General features: G+C 44.1%; 1 protein-coding gene across 3 annotated transcripts in view; it reads left to right on the top strand.

The window, feature by feature from the left end:
- Window positions 1-18,975, top strand: part of LOC121586502 (semaphorin-6D) — a 133,081-nt gene that overhangs the window by 70,639 nt on the left and 43,467 nt on the right. For 2 of the 3 annotated variants that reach the window (XM_041903234.1, XM_041903232.1), the window contains exon 4: window positions 17,694-17,907. In XM_041903234.1, the coding sequence (XP_041759168.1) occupies window positions 17,778-17,907 (130 nt within the window). In that variant the 5' untranslated portion in view covers window positions 17,694-17,777. The remainder of the gene's footprint in view (window positions 1-17,693; window positions 17,908-18,975) is intronic. The other variant, XM_041903233.1, reaches the window with a different exon arrangement.

Raw genomic sequence — 18,975 nt, 5'->3', positions numbered from 1 at the left:
ACATATTGCTCAACATATGTGTGCTGCAGAGGGACACGAGAGCCATGAGAAAATATGTTTTGTTCAGTCATGGTAAGGCCCTTCGTTAAGGCCCTTTGAGTGACTAGATGGCCCTGGTTAGCTCACGGGCTGTGGAGAAGTTCTTGTTTCGGACAGATGGGTCTCCTCGCGGCTCTTGTCCTCCTATCAGCCATGTTGGCAGAATCCTTTGTGTGGGATTACATGGGACTGCTGCACTGTCAGGTGTGCCAAGGTTGGCTTTGTGCAGGGAAGGTTGCTGAGAGTAAAGGTGAAAATAGACACAGTAACACTCAACAGAGGCGTGGGTAGACCATTCAGCCCAGGTGTGGGGAAACCCTGTTAGTTTTGGCCAGTGTTGACGAGTTGTCAGTCATTGTTCCACAGCAATTCATTTTAGTCAGTATTTGGATAGAAGGTTGGCTCACATGAATTTTCAGCTGTGCTTAGGGTTTCTGATGCTAAATGGACTACTGGAAAAGCATGTGAGATGATTCTCAAATGTAATTGCAGGGGTAGCCTTTCCTCACTCACACCCAGCTGAGTGGTCAACATAGGGTCAGTTTTAAATCATTTGATAATGGGGCATACCTTAAGCCGAAAGGGAGGACATTGAAAATATACTGACCCTGTATAGAATGTCCACTTTGTACATTCTGAATATTGTGTTTGTTTGATTATGGGGTTTTCACCTGTACTGTCCCAGGTTTTCTTTTTGTCACACAACACAATGCCACAGATGTCTCAAGTTTTGAGGGGTGTGCAATTGGCATGCTGATTGCAGGAATGCCCACCAGAACTGTTGCCAGAGAATTGAATGTTCCAGAGAATTGAATGTTCATTTCTCTACCACAAGCCACCACCAACATCATTTTAGAGAATTTGGCAGTATGTCCAACCGGCCTCACAACTGCAGACCACGTGTAACCATGCTAGCTAAGGACCTCCACATCCGGCTTCTTCACCTGCGGGATCGTCTGAGACCAGCCACCCGGACAGCTGATGAAACTGAGGAGTATTTCTGTCTGTCATAAAGTCCTTTTGTGGGAAAAAAAAGTATTCTGATTGGCTGGGCCTGGCTCCCAAGTGGGTGGGCCTATGCCCTCCCAGGCCCACCCATAGCTGCACCCCTGCCCAGTCATGTGAAATCCATAGATTAGGGCCTAATTAATGTATTTCAATTGACTGATTTCCTTATATGAACTGTAACTCAGTAAAATCTGAAAGTATTCAGACCCCTTCCCCCTTTACACATTTTGTTACAGCCTTATTCTAAAAAATCATCATCAATCTACACACAGTACCCCATAATGACAAAGTGAAAAAAGGTTTTTAGAACATTTTGCACATTTATTAAAAATAAAAAACCTAAATGCCTTATTTACATAAGTATTCAGACCCTTTGCTATGAGACTCGAAATTTAAACATCCTGTTTCCATTGATCATCCTTGAGATGTTTCTACAACTTGATTGGAGTCCATCTCTGGTAAATTCTATTGATTGGACATGATTTGGAAAGGCACACAGCTGTCTTTATATAAGGTTCCACAGTTGACAGTGCATGTCAGAGAAGAAACCAAGCCATGAGGTCGCAGGAATTGTCCGTAGAGCTTCGAGACAGGATTGTGTCGAGGCACAGATCTGGGGAAGGTGTCTGCAGCATTGAAGGTCCCCAAGAACACAGTGGCCTCCATCATTCTTAAATGGAAGAAGTTTGGAACCACCAAGAATCTTCCTAGAGCTGGCCGCCCGGCCAATCCGAGCAATCGGGGAAGAAGGGCCTTGGCCAGGGAGGTGACCAAGAACCTGATGGTCACTCTGACAGAGCCCAAGGATTTCTCTGTACTTTGCGCCGTTCATCTTTCCCTCAATCCTGACTAGTCTCCCAGTCCCTGCCACTGAAAAACATCCCCACAGCATGATGCTTCTCCACCACCGTGTTTCACTGTAGGGATGGTGCCAGGTTCCTCCAGACGTGACGCTTTGCATTCAGGCCAAAGAGTTCAATCTTGGTTTCATCAGACCAGAGAATCTTGTTTCTCATCTTCTGAGAGTCCTTTAGGCGCCTTTGGCAAACTCCAAGCGGGCTGGCAGGTGCCCTTTACTAAGGGGTGGCTTCTGTCTGGCCACTCTACCATAAAGGCCTGATTGGTGGAGTGCTGCAGAGATGGTTGTCCTTCTGGATATTTCTCCCATCTCCACAGAGGAACTCTGGAGCTCTGTCAGAGTTACCATCAGGTTCTTGTTCACCTCCCTGACCAAGGCCTGATTTGCTCAGTTTAGCCGGGCGGCAAGCTCTAGGAAGAGTCTTGGGGACCTTCAATGCTGCAGAGCATTTTTTTTTACCATTACCCAGATCTGTGACCTTATATAGACAGCTGTGTGCCTTTCCAAATCATGTCCAATCAATTGAATTTACTACAGGTGGACTCCAATCAAGTTGTAGAAACATCTCAAGGATGATCAATGGAAACAGGATGCACCTGAGCTCAATTTTGAGTCTCATAGCAAAGGATCTGAATACTTATGTAAATAAGTATTTCATTATTTTATTTTTTATGTAAACATTTCGAACAACCTGTTTTCGCTTTGTCATTATGGGATATTGTTATTTAATCAATTTTAGAATAAGGCTGTAACGTAACAAAACGTGGAATAAGTCAAGGGGTCTGAATACTTTCCGAATGCACTATACATGTGTAAAAACGTGTCACTCTCTGGAGGGGCATAAACATTAATGAATGTTACCTCTTTATGTTCTATTTTCCCATTTGCCACCGTAAATCTCCACTCTTTGTCATTAATTTCCTTAATACTTTCAAAATGAACTGAGTTTGGAATAAGGATCGCCACCCCCACCAAACTTTTTCAGTTTTTCATGTTCCAATTGTGATAAATGTGTTTCTTGGAGGAATATTGCCTGTGCTTTCTCCTTTTGTATTTTTTGCAATAACCTTACTTCTCTTAATAGGATTGTTCAAACCATTCACATTTAGGGACACCAACTTAATGTAATTAGTCATATGTTGCATTATGTTTGTACATCAAGATGATATTGGAACCGCTGGTAACAAAAAAACATTCAAACCCTGAACATCTGGGTACAGAATCTCAGTAAAATAACAAAAAGTAGACCTCCAAAGAAAGGGGTTGCACAATGCCGCCCTCACCACACACCCCATGTGGTTCGAGGAGAAAGATCCACGCAATGTGGAGGCCCCTCTCTAGCAGTGTGAAGATAGTAGAAAATTATCCCTCTACACACTCTAGCTATGACCAGTTTCCTACTCACACCTGCCGGTCTTGGTTAGTATTCAAGAGTCAGTGTTCCGTTTGAAAGATTCACTTCGTTTGTGAGTTTTCAAATAAAACGTTGTTGCAGTTAGTAAAGTGAGTGATACTTTCCTGGAAATAATGTTAGGTCAGTATGTTAACCGATTGGCCTTAATCCTCGAGTGACTCTCAAAGCTGGGTTATAGCCTATAAACAATGACAATTTTAGCCCCAAAACAAATTAGCCGGGCTGAGGTTACAGGCTATTTGGCTAGCTTTAAATTGCTCAGTTAACCCAGCCCAGCACTTTGTTAGCTAACCACCCAGCCATAGTTGCTATCCATCTACCCTAGCTAGCTAAACCGCCATCTGTAAGTGCTATCCACCCACCTCATATTTGAGCCCTAGGAAATTCCCCATACCTGTTATTACAAATCACCTATGTATCCTTAGAATTAGGTCTCCGCTTGAATTCCTGCAATCTGTCCCTTGCTCGTTGTACTGTCTCCTCTCCTCCGGCTCCGGCTATGTTCCGCTCCCCTCCCACACATTACCAAGTCAACACGTTGTTGTTGTCCATCACTGTTGATGCTGTTGGGCCCGTCCTCTCCTCCGTCTGGTACCTCGACACTGAATCCCCTCTTCCTCATGTCCTGCGCTGCCTCGGCCGCACTGCTGTAGACCCTCGGACCGGATTCCCAGTGAATTCTCATCTTGACCATGGGGTATTGAAAGTGTTTTCCTTTTTCTTTAAGAGCTCTCCTCAGTCCAGCATAGGATTTGCGTCTCTGAATCACCTCATGAGTGCAATCGTGGTCGAATGACAGTATGCGTGTTCCATGCTTAATCTTCTTCTGCCAGGCTTTCCTCAAAATAATTTCCTTCGTATTGTATTGAAGGAAGTTGACAACAACCTATCTAGGAGGTAGATCAGTGCTTGGTTTTTGAGCAAGTACTCTCTGGATCTGAAGATCTGTGTCTGTCAGAAGAGAAAATTCATTTTTTAAGTTTATCTTCTATGAATTGGGGCATATCTCTTCCCTCTGCCGCCTCAGCAATACCGTAAATATGGATATTGTTGCGCCTGGACCTTCCCTCAAGGTCCATCAGTTTCCCCTGTATTCGTCGTTGTTGTTTCAATGACAGGAGGAGAGCTTCGCCAATTTCCATGTTTTGTTCTTCCAGCTGTCCGATCTGTGTCTCTGCCCCTTTCAAAGCTGTACTTTGGGTGTGAAGTTCCTCTTTAGTTTCCTGGAGCCTCACTGTAACCTCATGTTTGAATTCCTCTAACTCCTTCTTTATTTCCTTCTTAATTTCGTCCTTGAATGTAGTCAGGTTCCTTCTCATTTCGGTTCTAAGTTTGCACATTTCTCTGCTAATACTTATCAGCATTTCCTTTGCCAGGTTCCTCTCCATCTAACTTTTGTCTTCGCCATCTTGCCTTGCTTGTTGAGGGCCGTGTATATGCTTTTACTGCCTACCCCCTAAATCTAGAATGGAGGACACCTTATGCTTGTACTCCATGCCTCCTCAGAATGTAGCTACAGCAAGAAAGGTGGGTTCGGAGTCGGGTTGCTTCACGGCAAAAAATGTGACACAAATCGACGTTCCTCCTAACCTATCCCCGGCTGCGATCGATGAGGCAGGCAGGGGAAACCATGGGAACTGTCACCGCCTTGCCTCCTTCCATCCCTCAGAGGAGGAGATGGTCACGGAGTCTTAGCACATCGATTCCCAGGTGACAGGCCAACCATTAGGCTTAATGACAAAATACTCACAAAGCCGCTACTGCTGTGTAGACTGCTGCATAGCGTTAAGTGAAATTTGTTTGCATGTTTTTTCCAATAACCCAAGGGGAGCGCAACATCAATCCTCATTCATACAGTACTTGTTTCATGCTGGTCATATAATAGCACAGGTAGATGGAAAATGAGGAGACCATATGAAAAGGACTGGTCTTTTTTTTAAACCTTTATTTAACTAGGCAAGTCAGTTAAGAACAAATTATTATTTACAATGACGGCCTACCCCAGCCAAACCGGGATGACGCTGGGCCAATTGTGCACCGCCTTATGGGACTCCCAATCACGGCCGGATTGTGATACAGCCTGGAATCAAACCAGGGTCTGTAGTGACGCCTCTAGCACTGAGATGCAGTGCCTTAGACCGCTGCACCACTCAGGAGCCAACTTTGTCCAGGTTTTGCCCAGGTTTCCATCTGGAGAGTGTAACCGGAGTGCTTTGGATAATTTCTGAAGATCTCTTTCTACTACAGTACAAGTGCCTGCCTTTGACATGTTCTTGATAAGTGGCTAAGGCGCCGCTTCCGCTTGCAAGAAATGCCCAAGGACACTGACACTAGCTCTTAAAGACCCTGGTTTCGCTTACTGCTCTTAAAATGGCGGGTTATGGATTTGTGAATAAACACCAGCCCCCCCTATTGAGGAGAGGCCACCGCTGAAGGTTAGAAGACAAAAGCTATGTCAATAACACTCAAGTTGCCAGGGCATAGAAACGTCAAACTCCATTTAAATCAAAAGAGAAAGAGTGGAGGGAGGGAGGGTTTAAGGGGGAGGATATAGACATGGCGAACAGAGAGAAAGCAAAAGAGCAATGGGAAAAAGAGGAGGATGACTTGCAGTGGAAAAGTGTGAAAGATGAAAAGAACGACGCTATACAGAAAAGGTATAGCGATAAGGGAAAAGATGGCTTTCGACGCATGTGGCAAGATGAGATCTTGGGCCACCAATGGTGGTGATAACAGGTACTTAGCTCTCACACTCTAGCACCTGGAGCTCTCCGATAATGCACCTCTATGCTGACTCAGAACAGCAGCCAGCTGTCCAGGGAGAGAGTGACCACAGTAACCCAGCTCTGGGATGTCCTCACCACGAGCGTGACATTACAGTTTTCTCAAAGTGCCGCAGAAGGGGGACTGAGGGTCTCCGATTGCTTCACCCACACTAATACTCACACACACACACACACATGCATACATACACACACACACACAGGCATACATCCACTTGCTCTGACACACACACACCGTGAACACCAATCACTCTAAACTTTGCTAAAGTCTCACAGGGCTAGTTGTTAGGTGTCATGCCCACCAGGGAGCAGAGCCCAGAAAGAAAAGCACTTCTGTGATTCAAAGCCCTCTCGTTTGGGAATCACTCCCATGTCTCACTGTTGCTTTCAGCACCCCCCAATTATCGCCGTGTCAGCCGGTCCAGCCGAGTGTTAGGGACACTAAAGAATGGTCTATTTTTAGAAGAAAGAGGGCCACATCTTCTGTCCATATGGGCTCACAGACACAAGCTGAGAAACTTTGAAAGAAGACTTAATGTGGAAAGGAATAGGAAAATAGTGCAATCTATGGGCTCACACAAACACACACTTGCTGTACACAAGGAGATACACACGCATACACACTTTCTCACAAACAGTAAGGCTCAGAGACGTGCACTCTTGGGAAGGTTGCAGAATCGGCTGGGTATCGGTCATTTCAAGAGAATGAGAGCTAGCATTATACCTGCGAGGACGGTCAATCATTTCTATCTATGATAGCTCTACTATCACAGACAGTGTTTTATGGACTTGTGGTTTGAGGCTTGGCTGAGTACAGAAAGACAACGTCATCCTTTGTTGACAAAGTTCATATGGCCTAGATGAGATTGGTACAGTAGCTGGCTGCACTGAGGAGGATCAATGTGTTTGGAACTGTCCTGGGATCAGAAGCCAGGGTTGTATAATATTGTACGACATGCGTGGTGTTAGGCTGTTCTGAGTACAGGGTGATCAAAGAAGTGGACCAGAGCAGCAGGCGGTAGGCCGAGATGAGAGGGGAGAAAGCAAAGTGGCATGGGGAGAAAAGAGGAGCAAAAAACGACAGAAGTACAGCTAAAAAGACTGGCGATTCGAGGAATGATTGAGGAATGATCCGAATAAGAAAGAATGATGATTGAAGATAGGGAAGCAGAAGAAAGGGCTTTGGAAGAGTGGGGATGGAGAAAGATTGCAAAGAGAAGGGGAAATTGGGGAAAAAAAGAGGACAGAGCAGGTGAACGAGGGACCCTCCAGTTCTGCTTCTACTTTTCATCTCTCCCTGAAGATGAGTGAGGGCCTATTTATAAACCCCTTCATCTGTCTAATCATTCCTCGGAGATCTGACGTTCATCTTTCGCCTCTTTTCTTTTGCGACCATCGCTCGTTGTTCAGCGTCCTTGATTTCAGTGAGAATCTCTCTCTTTCAAACAGTTTAATAACAACCTCTTGCCCTTCCCCTGTTTTCTCACTGACAATCGAAGATAATTACTTTGATGCGATGCGAAAACAGAGTATCCCCCCTTTTATTTCCAATGTGGAATTAATTGTCTCTTCCCCAAACAAAGTTAATAGAATCATAAAATGATAACTCTGAATCATAGTGACTTGATTGTTTCTTGGGCCCTGCTCTCTCTCTCTCAAGGCTTGATGTTCTTACATTTGCATGGAAGACACTTTAGAGTTATGCCTCTAACTTGGCCCTCTTGAGGGCAACTGGCACAGGCTTTCAACATATCAAACATATAAATAAAAAATTACCTCCTTCCTTCAGGCAACGTTGACACTTTCTTTCCGCTAGGTATTCGTCTGATGCAGCCACCCCTCGTCCTCAAAGTGGTTCTGGCCTTCGAGTCGCCTGGGGAAATTCCACAGATGGCGGCCAAGAGAGACGAGAAGGGCAGAAATAGAGTTAGCGGAGAGCAACGGAATGCGACGTTAAGACCACAAAGTGTTTCTAAGGGACCCGATAACAGAGGGCTTATGTTACCACTCCACCTCCCTTCTCACTGTACCCTATTGCCCAAAAGTCTACGCCCTACCGTGCCAAAGAGAGAATATGAATGGGAGTCAATGATTGAAATGAATAGCGTTGTGTTGGTAAAGTTAGACACAGGCGGACACACATACGCATGCACTCAGATACACACACACACACACACACACACACACACACACACACACACACGCCAATGGATCCCCCATCCTTCATGAGCGATGGCTCTGCAGCTCTCTACTGCACACAGAGTAATGAGAACTTCTGGTCTGTGGAGCCCAGTGCATTTATCACATGCTCACACTTAATGGTCCCTCTGCCAAGGCTCAGCACCACGCCTGCTAGCCTCACGCTACAAACAGGACTGTTTGTCTTCACCGTCTCTCTACAGCTGTGTGTGTGTGTGTGTACACACGTGTGTGTGTGTGGTTGGGAGTATACTGTCTCATTGTTGATTATCACTCTCTCGCTCTTTCTCCTACGGTCCCTCTCCAATGCACTGCTCTTTCATTCACTCCTCATGTCATCCATCTCTCTCTCTCCATCCCTCCCTCTCTCTCTCATTCTCCCCTCTGTTTCTCTTCTCTAGGAGAGAAGGCTCTTTTGGTGTTTGTCCTTCAGCATAACACCAGGCACACGCAGTGAAAGATGACTGCTGGATTAGCTGTCATGATGAAAGCTTATCCCAGTTTTTCATTTGCAACCATTTCAACGATTTTACTGAGTTACAGTTCATATAAGGAAATCTGTCAATTGAAATAAAGTAATTAGGCCCTAATCCATGGATTTCACATGACTGGGCAGGGGCACAGCCATGGGCCTGGGAGGGCATAGGTCCACCCACTGGGGAGCCAGGCCCAGGCAATCAGAATGAGTTTTTCCCCACAAAATGACTTAATTACAGACAGAAATACTCCTCAGCTTCATCAGCTGTCCGGGTGGCTGGCTCAGATGATCCCGCAGGTGAAGAAGCTGGATGTGGAGGTCCTAGGCTGGTGTGGTTACACGTGGTCTGCGGTTGTGAGGCTGGTTGGACGTACTGCCAAATTCTCTAAAATGACGTTGGCGGCGGCTTATGGTAGATTAACATGAAATTCTCTGGTGGACATTCCTGCAGTCAGCATGTCAATTGCACTCTCCCTCAAAACTTGAGACATCTGTGGAATTGTGTTGTATGACAAAACTGCACTTTTTAGAGTAGCCTTTTATTGTCCCCAGCACAATGTGCACCAGTGTAGTGATCATGCTGTTTAATCAGCTTCTTGATATGCCAAACCTGGCAGGTAGATGGATAATCTTGGCAAAGGATAAATACTCACTAACAGGGTAGAGCACGGCACTTGTAACGCCAAGGTAGTGGGTTCGATCCCCGGGACCACCCATACACAAAAAAAATTATGCACGCATGACTGTAAGTCGCTTTGGATAAAAGCGTCTGCTAAATGGCATATTATTATTATTATTATTATTATTATTATTATTATTATTATGTAAACACATTTGTGACCAACCGGCTCGATTTGGTCTTATGTAGCAAAATTTGAAATTGTGTTTTTTACATTGGATAAAAGTAGAGACTCAGAGCTAGAAAATGGTTTATCATACACTACAGTTGAGGATATACAAGAAATTAATTCTGCTTTGAAAGTTGATAAACCTGTAACCTCACTTTTGAGAAAAGGGCCCTTGAATGTTTTTGTACACCTACTGGAGAGGTCTTCTTTGTCTACCCCCATTCAGCATCGTTCACACCCTCTTAAGCTTTAGCCCCACCCAGCTCTTTAAGGATTCACATGTGAGGCCATGTACTAAACAACCAAAGATTTCAAGACTAAAGGTTGGTTTATACTACGGGTGTGTTCGTAAATTCAATCTGGAGTGCCAGAGTGTGCTCAGAGCGTTTTGCTCTCGAAGCGTTCAGAGCGCACTGGACGCTCTGGCTGAGGAGTAGGGTTGATCCGAGCGTTCTGCCTAACAGCAGCAGTCAAGCACCCAAGATAACTGGCTAACATTGGCTAGCTTGCTAGCTACTTCCAGACACAAATGAGGGAACAGCTCACTCTGACCATTTACTCATCCTAGCAGAGCTGGTTAGACTGTTTTTATGTTGTCCAGAGCGTTGGTGACTGCAACTGTGCTGCTGGCAACAATTTAATAACGTTTTTTTGCCAACGTTTACTGACACTGGCCATATTCAATGGGTGTTGAGCGTTCGAAAATTAATCAGTTATTCTGCGCTCTGGCACACTCAGACGAGTGCTCTGAAATCGGAGTAGATAGCCAGAGCGAATCTAACAGCTAACAGTAGCTAGCTAGCTAAACAATGAACCATAATCCCAACTCATAACGTTACTACCCTGCATGAATCTGCAGGTAGCTAACCAACCAGGTTCAATGTTAATTAGCTAGCTAACATTAGGCTATAAATAGCAATGCAATGGGCTCTGAGATACGAATAATATTAGTACACAGATCATACACGTAACGTTAGCTAGCAAGCCAGCCGGCTAAAGTTAGCTAGCTAGCTAAAAGTACTTTGTTCTATATCAAGACAACTGAACAGATATGATTTGTGTTATCTGTAGGCTGATCTCCACCAAATCCATTTTAGGCCTATTGAGCCAGAGGGAGGATCTTGCTGAAGAACAGTCAACTCATCTTCCTTACATTTTTTTCAGCCATTTTGACCTGGTTTTCCTCTCTCCTAGAGACCATTCGTGATAAACATTCTTTGACATGCGTTTCGGTTAATAACACGCCTTGCCAGTCGGTACGCTGTAATGTCTGTAAGGTGCCACAACAATGTAAGAGCAGACACAATGATTAAGTATTTAATCACAGCGTAAAGCGTCAGGAAGCGAGCAGGCGAGGCCGTGGCATTTTACGCTGCCTAGCGCTGTATTCAAAATGGAGGGCTTAAAAGGTGCACAGATAGATCCCATTGATTCATAACCTGTGAATTTACAGACTGCGGTAAAATGGAAAATCACTCGTACAAAGTGATCATTCTATTGTGTCAGGAGGATATCGGGAAGCAGTGAGCTCAGCTTTGTACCAAACCCTCTCCTTTCTAATTTACTTCTTTATCCTGGAGGAAAGGTAGTGCGGTCTGTACAGATGTTTAATGACAACTTTGGGATTCTCAAAAGCCTCTTTGTGAAAATACAGTACTACAGACTCAGCAATGGCTGGTCTTTGATTCCTGCATACCTTTCCTGCTCTCACATTCTCTGTTAGATCAGTGGCAAGAAGAGGGAGAGAATGGGAGAGGGAGAGAATGAGAGAAACTGATAGACCTGGTGAGAAAATAAAAACAAAAGACCCGTTGGGAAAAAGAAAGAAAGGGAGACCCATTGAGGAAAACAAAAAGGGAGACCCATTGAGGAAAACAAAGCATGCGCACAAGACAAGACACAGACATCACATTATCCTAAAACGATCCTGTCTGGGCCTGGCGGTTTCAGGTGAAAGAGCTGACGCTGTGATGCTCGGAGGAAAACGCTGGCACTCATCTTTAAAAGGCCTCCTAATGATCCCTGAGGGCTGCCTGGCTGTGAGAGGAAATGGAGGAATTAGCACAAAAGGAGCCGCCGCCCACCAAAGCCGCTGACCACTGGGATATTCCCAGGTCGCGCCAGGGTTCCGTGACAGATCTTGTTTCTGCCGCCAAAGCAGATACTGGGATTTTGCCGGGTGGGTGGCGACTGGCTAGGAGGAGATTGGCAGCTGACTTGCTAGCCGTGTCCCATGGATCATCAGAGACCGGGAAAGAGCAGTGCAAGGCACACACACACATGGAAATGACACACACACACACGGAACTGAACACTGAGCTGTAACACGCACACAGCTGCCAACTGCATCAATTCATACACAGCCACTGACCTATAGAAGTAGGTAGGTACTTCAAGCTTCATTCACAAAGGTTACTCAAGTTCAACACGAGCAATGGTCAGTACCATCTAATCAGTAATCCTGTGAAAAAATTATTTTACATAGAACATGCAGCCATTGATGTGTGCTACAGACAACATTGATTTCTCCAAGCACAAACAATGTGCTCGGAAGCAGAAACATATGCAATGCCATCAGTTATTTTAATGACCGCTCGTAATGCAACTGATCATGTGCATTTGATTTGTTTCATTTTCAGGCTCAGGTTCATTCAACCCATCGTAAAACAGACCCATGCAGTGTAGAAATGTTCAACCTGATTTTTATATGCCTGGATCTTTCAGTCAATATATCAATGCCACACTTGCTTTTGGTGCGCTTGGGATGTACAGGTCCCAGTACAGTTGTAAAAGTGTATTTCAATGATTGCCAAGCGCCACACACACATACAGTACTTCTTTGCTGTGTGCGTGTTTGATCAGCCCTGAGTGTAATATGTTAATGGTTGCTTCAGATTGTTTCACTGATAATATTCTCAACCTTTTACAGGGCATTACGTTAATTTAGCGAAATGCTTCGACATGTCCGCACACACAGGACTAGATAAGCTTACTTGAATTCTTTGGGAACAGACTAAAACTCCTCTTCAGACACTAGTTCTGTGTCATCAAGCTCCATTTCATATTTGATGATGAAATGATAGTAGATCATCATAGAGTCCACATACTACGTAAGAGTCTGTTGCTAACATCGTCATGCCAATGCTATCCTTCTTATCCCTTCAATCATGCTCTCTGCCAGTTGAGATCTGGCCGTTCCAAGGCTAATTTGCGTTCTGCTAGAGTAGAGTCTTGTCAACACACCCCGTCTCTGATCATCTGTGAGCCACGGTGTCTGCCAGGGTCCCGTAAAGTTCAGCCATGTTAGCGGCCACCAGTAACATTAGGGGAAAGGGAAATACACCAGTATGTATTAGAAGATTACGTTGTCTTGTCACATGACATTGAGATTAGTTTTTCTGCTTCATCCCAACTATTACTTTGTGGAAATCTTTGCTAGTGTGTGTATGCTATCTGCATCTCCCCCTCCAAAGCATAGGTTACTGTAGCCTACTGGCGACGTTACAAGTGTTATTCAGAAATTAGGGAGATATTTTTAATTAGAGAAGAATGGATAAACGTTTTAAATGCTAGTTAATTAAGGATACTATAGTTATTACGTTTCACATTGGATTTATTAACTACAAAAATGTAAAAGTATGTTTTTATTCTGGTGCCGCTCTGCACCACAAGCTTGTTAGCTAGCTAAGCCTCCTCCTCCACCCTCGCTCGCTCTCTCCTCACCCGCAAAATTTTAGTTGCATCCCACGCTGTACACTTGTCTATCACACATATAAACAACTAGGCTATAGCTTGCCCGCTTCATTGCAGGCTGCTCTATCCACACTGATTGGTGAAGTAATTTAATGTCGAGCTTCATGTAAAAAAAAACCATATTTTATATTTCAGAGGTTTCAAAAGGAACATAAAGGAACGATATAAAGCGTTACTTATTTTGTGTTCGAGATGGTTCAGAACTTTATTTTGCTGGTCGGAACAGTGGAACGGAACGCAAAAAAGAATGGTTCTGTTCAGAATGAAACGATTGGAAAATAATTTTGGTTCCAATCCCTGCTCTCGACTGACCGTACATATAAACTAGGCTTGGGCTGACCGTACATATAAGCTAGACTTGGGCTGACCATACATATAACCGTACTTGGGCGACAGGCTTTGCCGCTAAAAGATGAGGAGCAGTAAGCCCTTGATAGAATTAAAATAAGTCACGGCATTAGCTGAAAATTGGCCAATTGAAGGCCAATGATTACTTTAAACCTCAAGGTGGTCTTTCCAACCAGTGATAGTGACGGGTATTCTGTTTACGGTACCCTCAAGCTGTCCCGCTCCCACTTAAGATTACTTACTTAAGCCCTGATCACCACAAATCAGCTATAAGATTTACCTTACGCATGTAGTTTTTCTGCAAGGTCTGTAAGCCAATAGTGGCAAAGCCCCCCTTTCTTCTTCCATTGCTCCTGCATTGTAAGAGCCTTTCACCCCCCTCAACTCACTACAACCCAGAGGTCCCAGAAATTGAATTAAAATATGCTTTTTTCAAGCCCGCCTGAGTCCACTCAAGCTGTGAAGAGTTAGTCTTGGTGTTGTGCTTACAGAACCTCATTGTGGACCCTCTAGGTGTAGAAAGCATTGCATGTCTTGAGGGGCTGTGTTTACGCTAGCTTAGATATGTGCAGATGAGGAATGAATAACAATAAAGTAGGTACGTGTGAATGAACGTTGGCCGTCCTAGCAGGGAGTAATCTAATGCTGTATGGAATGACACACACCCACCGTTGGCAAGCTACTCAAATAGGAAGACTGCCTATACCGAACAAAGTTCATCTTAGTTTTTGCAGGATGCAGAGCTCAATTTTGTCTCTTCCCCTCTCTAACAAACTCACAAATGCTGTGACTCCTTCATGTAGTGTGGTCACATGATGCCCTCCCCTACTATATTTTTGCCCTTGACTTCAAACCAGGGGCAACCCCCAGCCTTCGCAGTAACATGGGACGCAAATGAGAGGAAATTAAGCAATTCACTAAACTCTAAGTCTCTAAATCTAATAACAAACATGAGGGCAGCGACCCGTGTTGTGGTCTGTAGATTGGAAGCTCTTGTTTGTCCGTGGGTCATTGTAACCCTTTTCAACCATGGTACCGGTGTAGTCTGCGGGAAACAATCCTTTATATATTCCCCAATTCCATAGTTTTCTCACAGAGCCCGAGTACAGTCCGTAAAAACAATAAAAAATACATGAGAAAAGGTTGGACTGGTCCCTCGAAATAAATGACACACTGTTTGAGGATCCACATTCCCATGCATTGACACAAACCAAAAGTGCAGAGGAGGTTTTGGAACTATGTAGTACATAACAGAGATGATGTGTTTAGATAATTGTGGTGTAGAAGCTGGCGGACGCGTGTGGAGTGATTTTCATGGACTGTAATCAGTCTCAGCTGAAGTGGGGTTTTCCCTGATCGCTCCAAAACCTCTGGCGTGCGCCGGTGACCGCAGAGAGAGGGTTGAGAAGTTGAGTGGTAGGGTGACTGACACCCATGCCTCTTGTGGAATTGTAGGGGGAGAGCTAGATCTCTTCTTTAAAGCCTGAACATCCTTCCAGGGTAGTTAATTCCTGCAGCTGGTCTTTCCACATAGGGAAGCTAACTTCTTGCTTGAACAGAAGAACCTCAAGTTACACTCCCCTCATATGTATTTGGACAGTGAAGCTAAAAATGTGACTTTATACTCCAACATATATACTCCAAATGTTTCATACGAGGCGACAGTACAGAATGTCACCTTTTTATTTGAGGGTATTTTCATACATACCTGTTTTACCGTTTAGGAATGAAAGCACTTTATGTATCTAGTCTCCCTATTTGGACAAATGTACTTAGTGTGTTAAAGTAGTCAAAAGTTTAGTATTTGGTCCCATATTCATACAAACTCGTTGAATGCCAGTTACTATTGGGAAAACCAACCCAAAACACAACCAAAACAAACTGCAAATGCATCCAACGAGTTTGTAGAGTCAACAGGTTGATGTAGTCATTGTGTGCTAAGAATATTGGACCAAATACTAAACTTTTGATTGACTGTTCATCTCTGGTGACTGGTCTTTATACATTTAGAACACAGCATAGCAAACAGAAGCAAACCTCTTAAATCAATCCAAGATGGCTTCAGTCGTCTCCTGTTGCAGTTGCATACAATACTTTTGATATTTTGCCTCTTGACAGCAAATGTCCCCACAGTTGTGACTGCCACAACCCAGGCAGGCGCCACCACAATAGAGAACAAGTTGAAGAGCTAGTGATTTTTCGTCTCAGGGGTCTTTGTCTCCCAGCTGGGAGCTCTTAGCAGCGCAGTAACAACCACTCTATTGGAGAAGATGGGAATGTATGTTCTCACTTTTAGCTCCTCAACTCACTGGTGAGGTAAGCTGAAGGTGGACTGAAAGCAGCTGGGCCTTAGCTCACAGTCATACTATTTGACCTTGGCTTGCCCAGAAAAACTATACAACATTGTTTCATTTGTTCTATTATATTGGTCTGGAAACAAACTTTCCATCTCCTGTACAGATACTACATTACCCGTTTTCATGATGTGTCGTGCTGATTATGCTAGTCAGTGGGGGAAGTTTTGAACACGTCCCCTCTTTGTGTAATATGATCACAGAAATTACCTCAAAGACTTTCCCATGTTACTTCCTCCAAACATCGATTGAATTACAACTCAGGTTGACTCATCCATTAATTTCTCTACAGTCTGACAGTAGTGGAGCAGTAGGTCCTGCGTGTCTGAGTGGGTGTAATCCTTTAGAGTAGAGGCTACCGTGAGCCACAACGTAAACACGACTAAACTCTAATGCTAATCCTTATCATTTATAGCGGGGGGGCCATGACTGTCTGACCTTGCGGCTAAGCACAACACCTGCACGGAATCTAAACTAGGATGGCGTAGGCTAATTGAAATTGATGGCGAGGGCTCCTGTTTGTTGACTTTGGGAGGGCAGTTAGTTAGCGGAGCACACTAACATCCTGTCTCTAGCGCAGTGTTTCCCAAACTCGGCCCTCAGGACCCCAAGGGGTGCATGTTTTGGTTACACAGCTGATTCAAATTATCAAAGCTTGACTATTTTTTTATCAGCTGTGTAGTGCTAGGGCAAAAAACTAAACATGCACCCCTTCGGGTCCTGAGGACCGAGTTTGGGAAACCCTGCTCTAGCGAGTCAGTAGTCAGGCCTAATTTAAGGATGCATTCCTCACAGCATTCCTCACGAAAGAGTCAGAGAGTCAGGATTTTAGAATGCTACCCTAGTAATTGTAGAAAATATATATCTCGCTCTGTGTAATCCACTTGGTATATCAACTGATGCAGTCGTTACAATATAAAAATTTCCTCTGAACTTATGTGGAACATTATAAAATGAGTCAAACAACTTCAATGAAACTATAAATTGACTCATTCAAAATGTTTCGATGAAAGCAGGCAGCCTAAAGTCGGTCATTTAATATTTCTGACCATAACTGCCTGGTGTCAGTCTGACCTTGGAAAAACGTTTTTTATTTATTAGTGGTAACATTTAGTTTAGTTTTATGAGTTCTGGACTGCTGCCGGTGTCATGAGTTGATAGACCAGAACATGGAGACAATCACGTGAATCAATTGTCCTGTGAGATTTATTTTTGTGCATTACTTTCAAAATTGTAATGAAGAATACATGTTGTTATGCTCACAGGTTTGAGCTCTTGATTTGCCATTAGATGCCATTAGGCTATGATGAATCATAACTGTAGCTTTTTGTTTAGATAATGCAAGCAAAAAATGCCTCTTTTGTCCTGAAATTGTATCATTCAATTAATAGACATCAGTTCCTGAATAAATGTTATTTAAATCAAATCGATTAATTTGTGAAAACCACTAGCCAATTGAGAAAAGGTCATAAATTGAGAAATTACAGATTTGGCAGTCTCTGCTGCATGATATATGAAATAGGTTTTCAACGTGTGTATTCTATGACCCCTTTTCATCTGATTGAACTGAATTTAATTCCTCTCTTCTCCTTCCATATTTCCCTCCACAGACAGTGCTCATTGGATCGGAGCCCCACACCATGACTTGCTGAAGCCCTTTTTGCTGCTACCCACCCCCCTTCTCCTCATTCAAGATGGTCCTTCCGGAACGGATGAGGTGGCGTCTCCTGCTGGCAGCCCTCACACTCACTTCCTGTCTACTGTCCGCCATGGCCACGCCCTTTCCCAAGGACCTGGAGCCAATCAACGTTGTCGGATGGGAGCGTGAGTAGCCCCACCAGCCCCCTGATTGGCTTAGAGTGATTTAAAAGGCCAAGTGGTGCTATGTTGTGTATTTTTCCTCTGTGATATAAGGGGATTAATTTAGTAGCACGGGACTGGTTGTTAGAGTGCCCTAATATGATGTGACATATAAATCTACCCCAGAGATAGGGGAGGAAGATTGCTGTGATATTTGTCAATAGCAGCACGCAAGGAAACAGATACCCTATTTGCATGGCCTAAAGCTGTCTCAGAGCCCTAATGCTACCTTGTTAATCCATTGATGAGCTGAAGTCTGGCTGTAGAGTTGGCCTACACAGGAGATGAGTGTCTTGTGCAACTTAAACACAATATTAGATTAAGCAGAGATGTGCACTCAAAATGGCCATCATTGGTTTTTGAGTGGGTGTTGGGCACAGTCTTCCCACAGTTCTCCAACTATATGTGGGTCTATCGGCTCCAGGAGGTATGTTTTACATAATAGTTAATGAGCCGGACAGGTTCTATACATTATCGGTGTGAGAAAGGTGGATAAAGAGAGGCAAAGGAGAAAGTGTCACTGAGGGGCTGTCATTGGCATTGTGGCATTAGACAGGAGTTGGTTTGTGCGGTCAACAGCTTAGAATCTCGGAAGGAGAGAGGGAAAAAGAACGAGAGGGAGTTTACAGTGTGGTTCTGGTTTACAGTGTGGTTCTGGTTCTGGTTTACAGTGTGGTTCTGGTATGCACAAATCAAAGTCAAGGTATAATGCTGAACATTTCAGACTGATTTCAGCTCCTTTTTGCCAAATGTAGTAGGTAACACACCTTGAAACCGATTGATTACGGATCTCCTGACATCTCAGACAGTGGAAATGACAGCATCAGACCTACCTACACTAACTGGGAGTGAGAGTGGACTTCTCAAGGGCATTTTGTTTAGTGTTAGAGCATATTCGGCACCTCACTCTGCATGTTGCAAGCTGGCATCGTCTTTGCCATCGACGAAATGCCAACAGTCTTATCATTTAATGAACACTTTTGCCTAGTCATCATATTTGCTGTTGTGTTGTCCAAACAAAGCCTTTCGACA

Source organism: Coregonus clupeaformis, chromosome 17, assembly GCF_020615455.1.
Source record: "Coregonus clupeaformis isolate EN_2021a chromosome 17, ASM2061545v1, whole genome shotgun sequence".
In the NCBI taxonomy this organism is placed as follows: domain Eukaryota; kingdom Metazoa; phylum Chordata; class Actinopteri; order Salmoniformes; family Salmonidae; genus Coregonus; species Coregonus clupeaformis.
The sequence above is the reverse complement of the archived record's forward strand: the minus strand, read 5'-3'. Positions and strand labels throughout refer to the sequence as shown.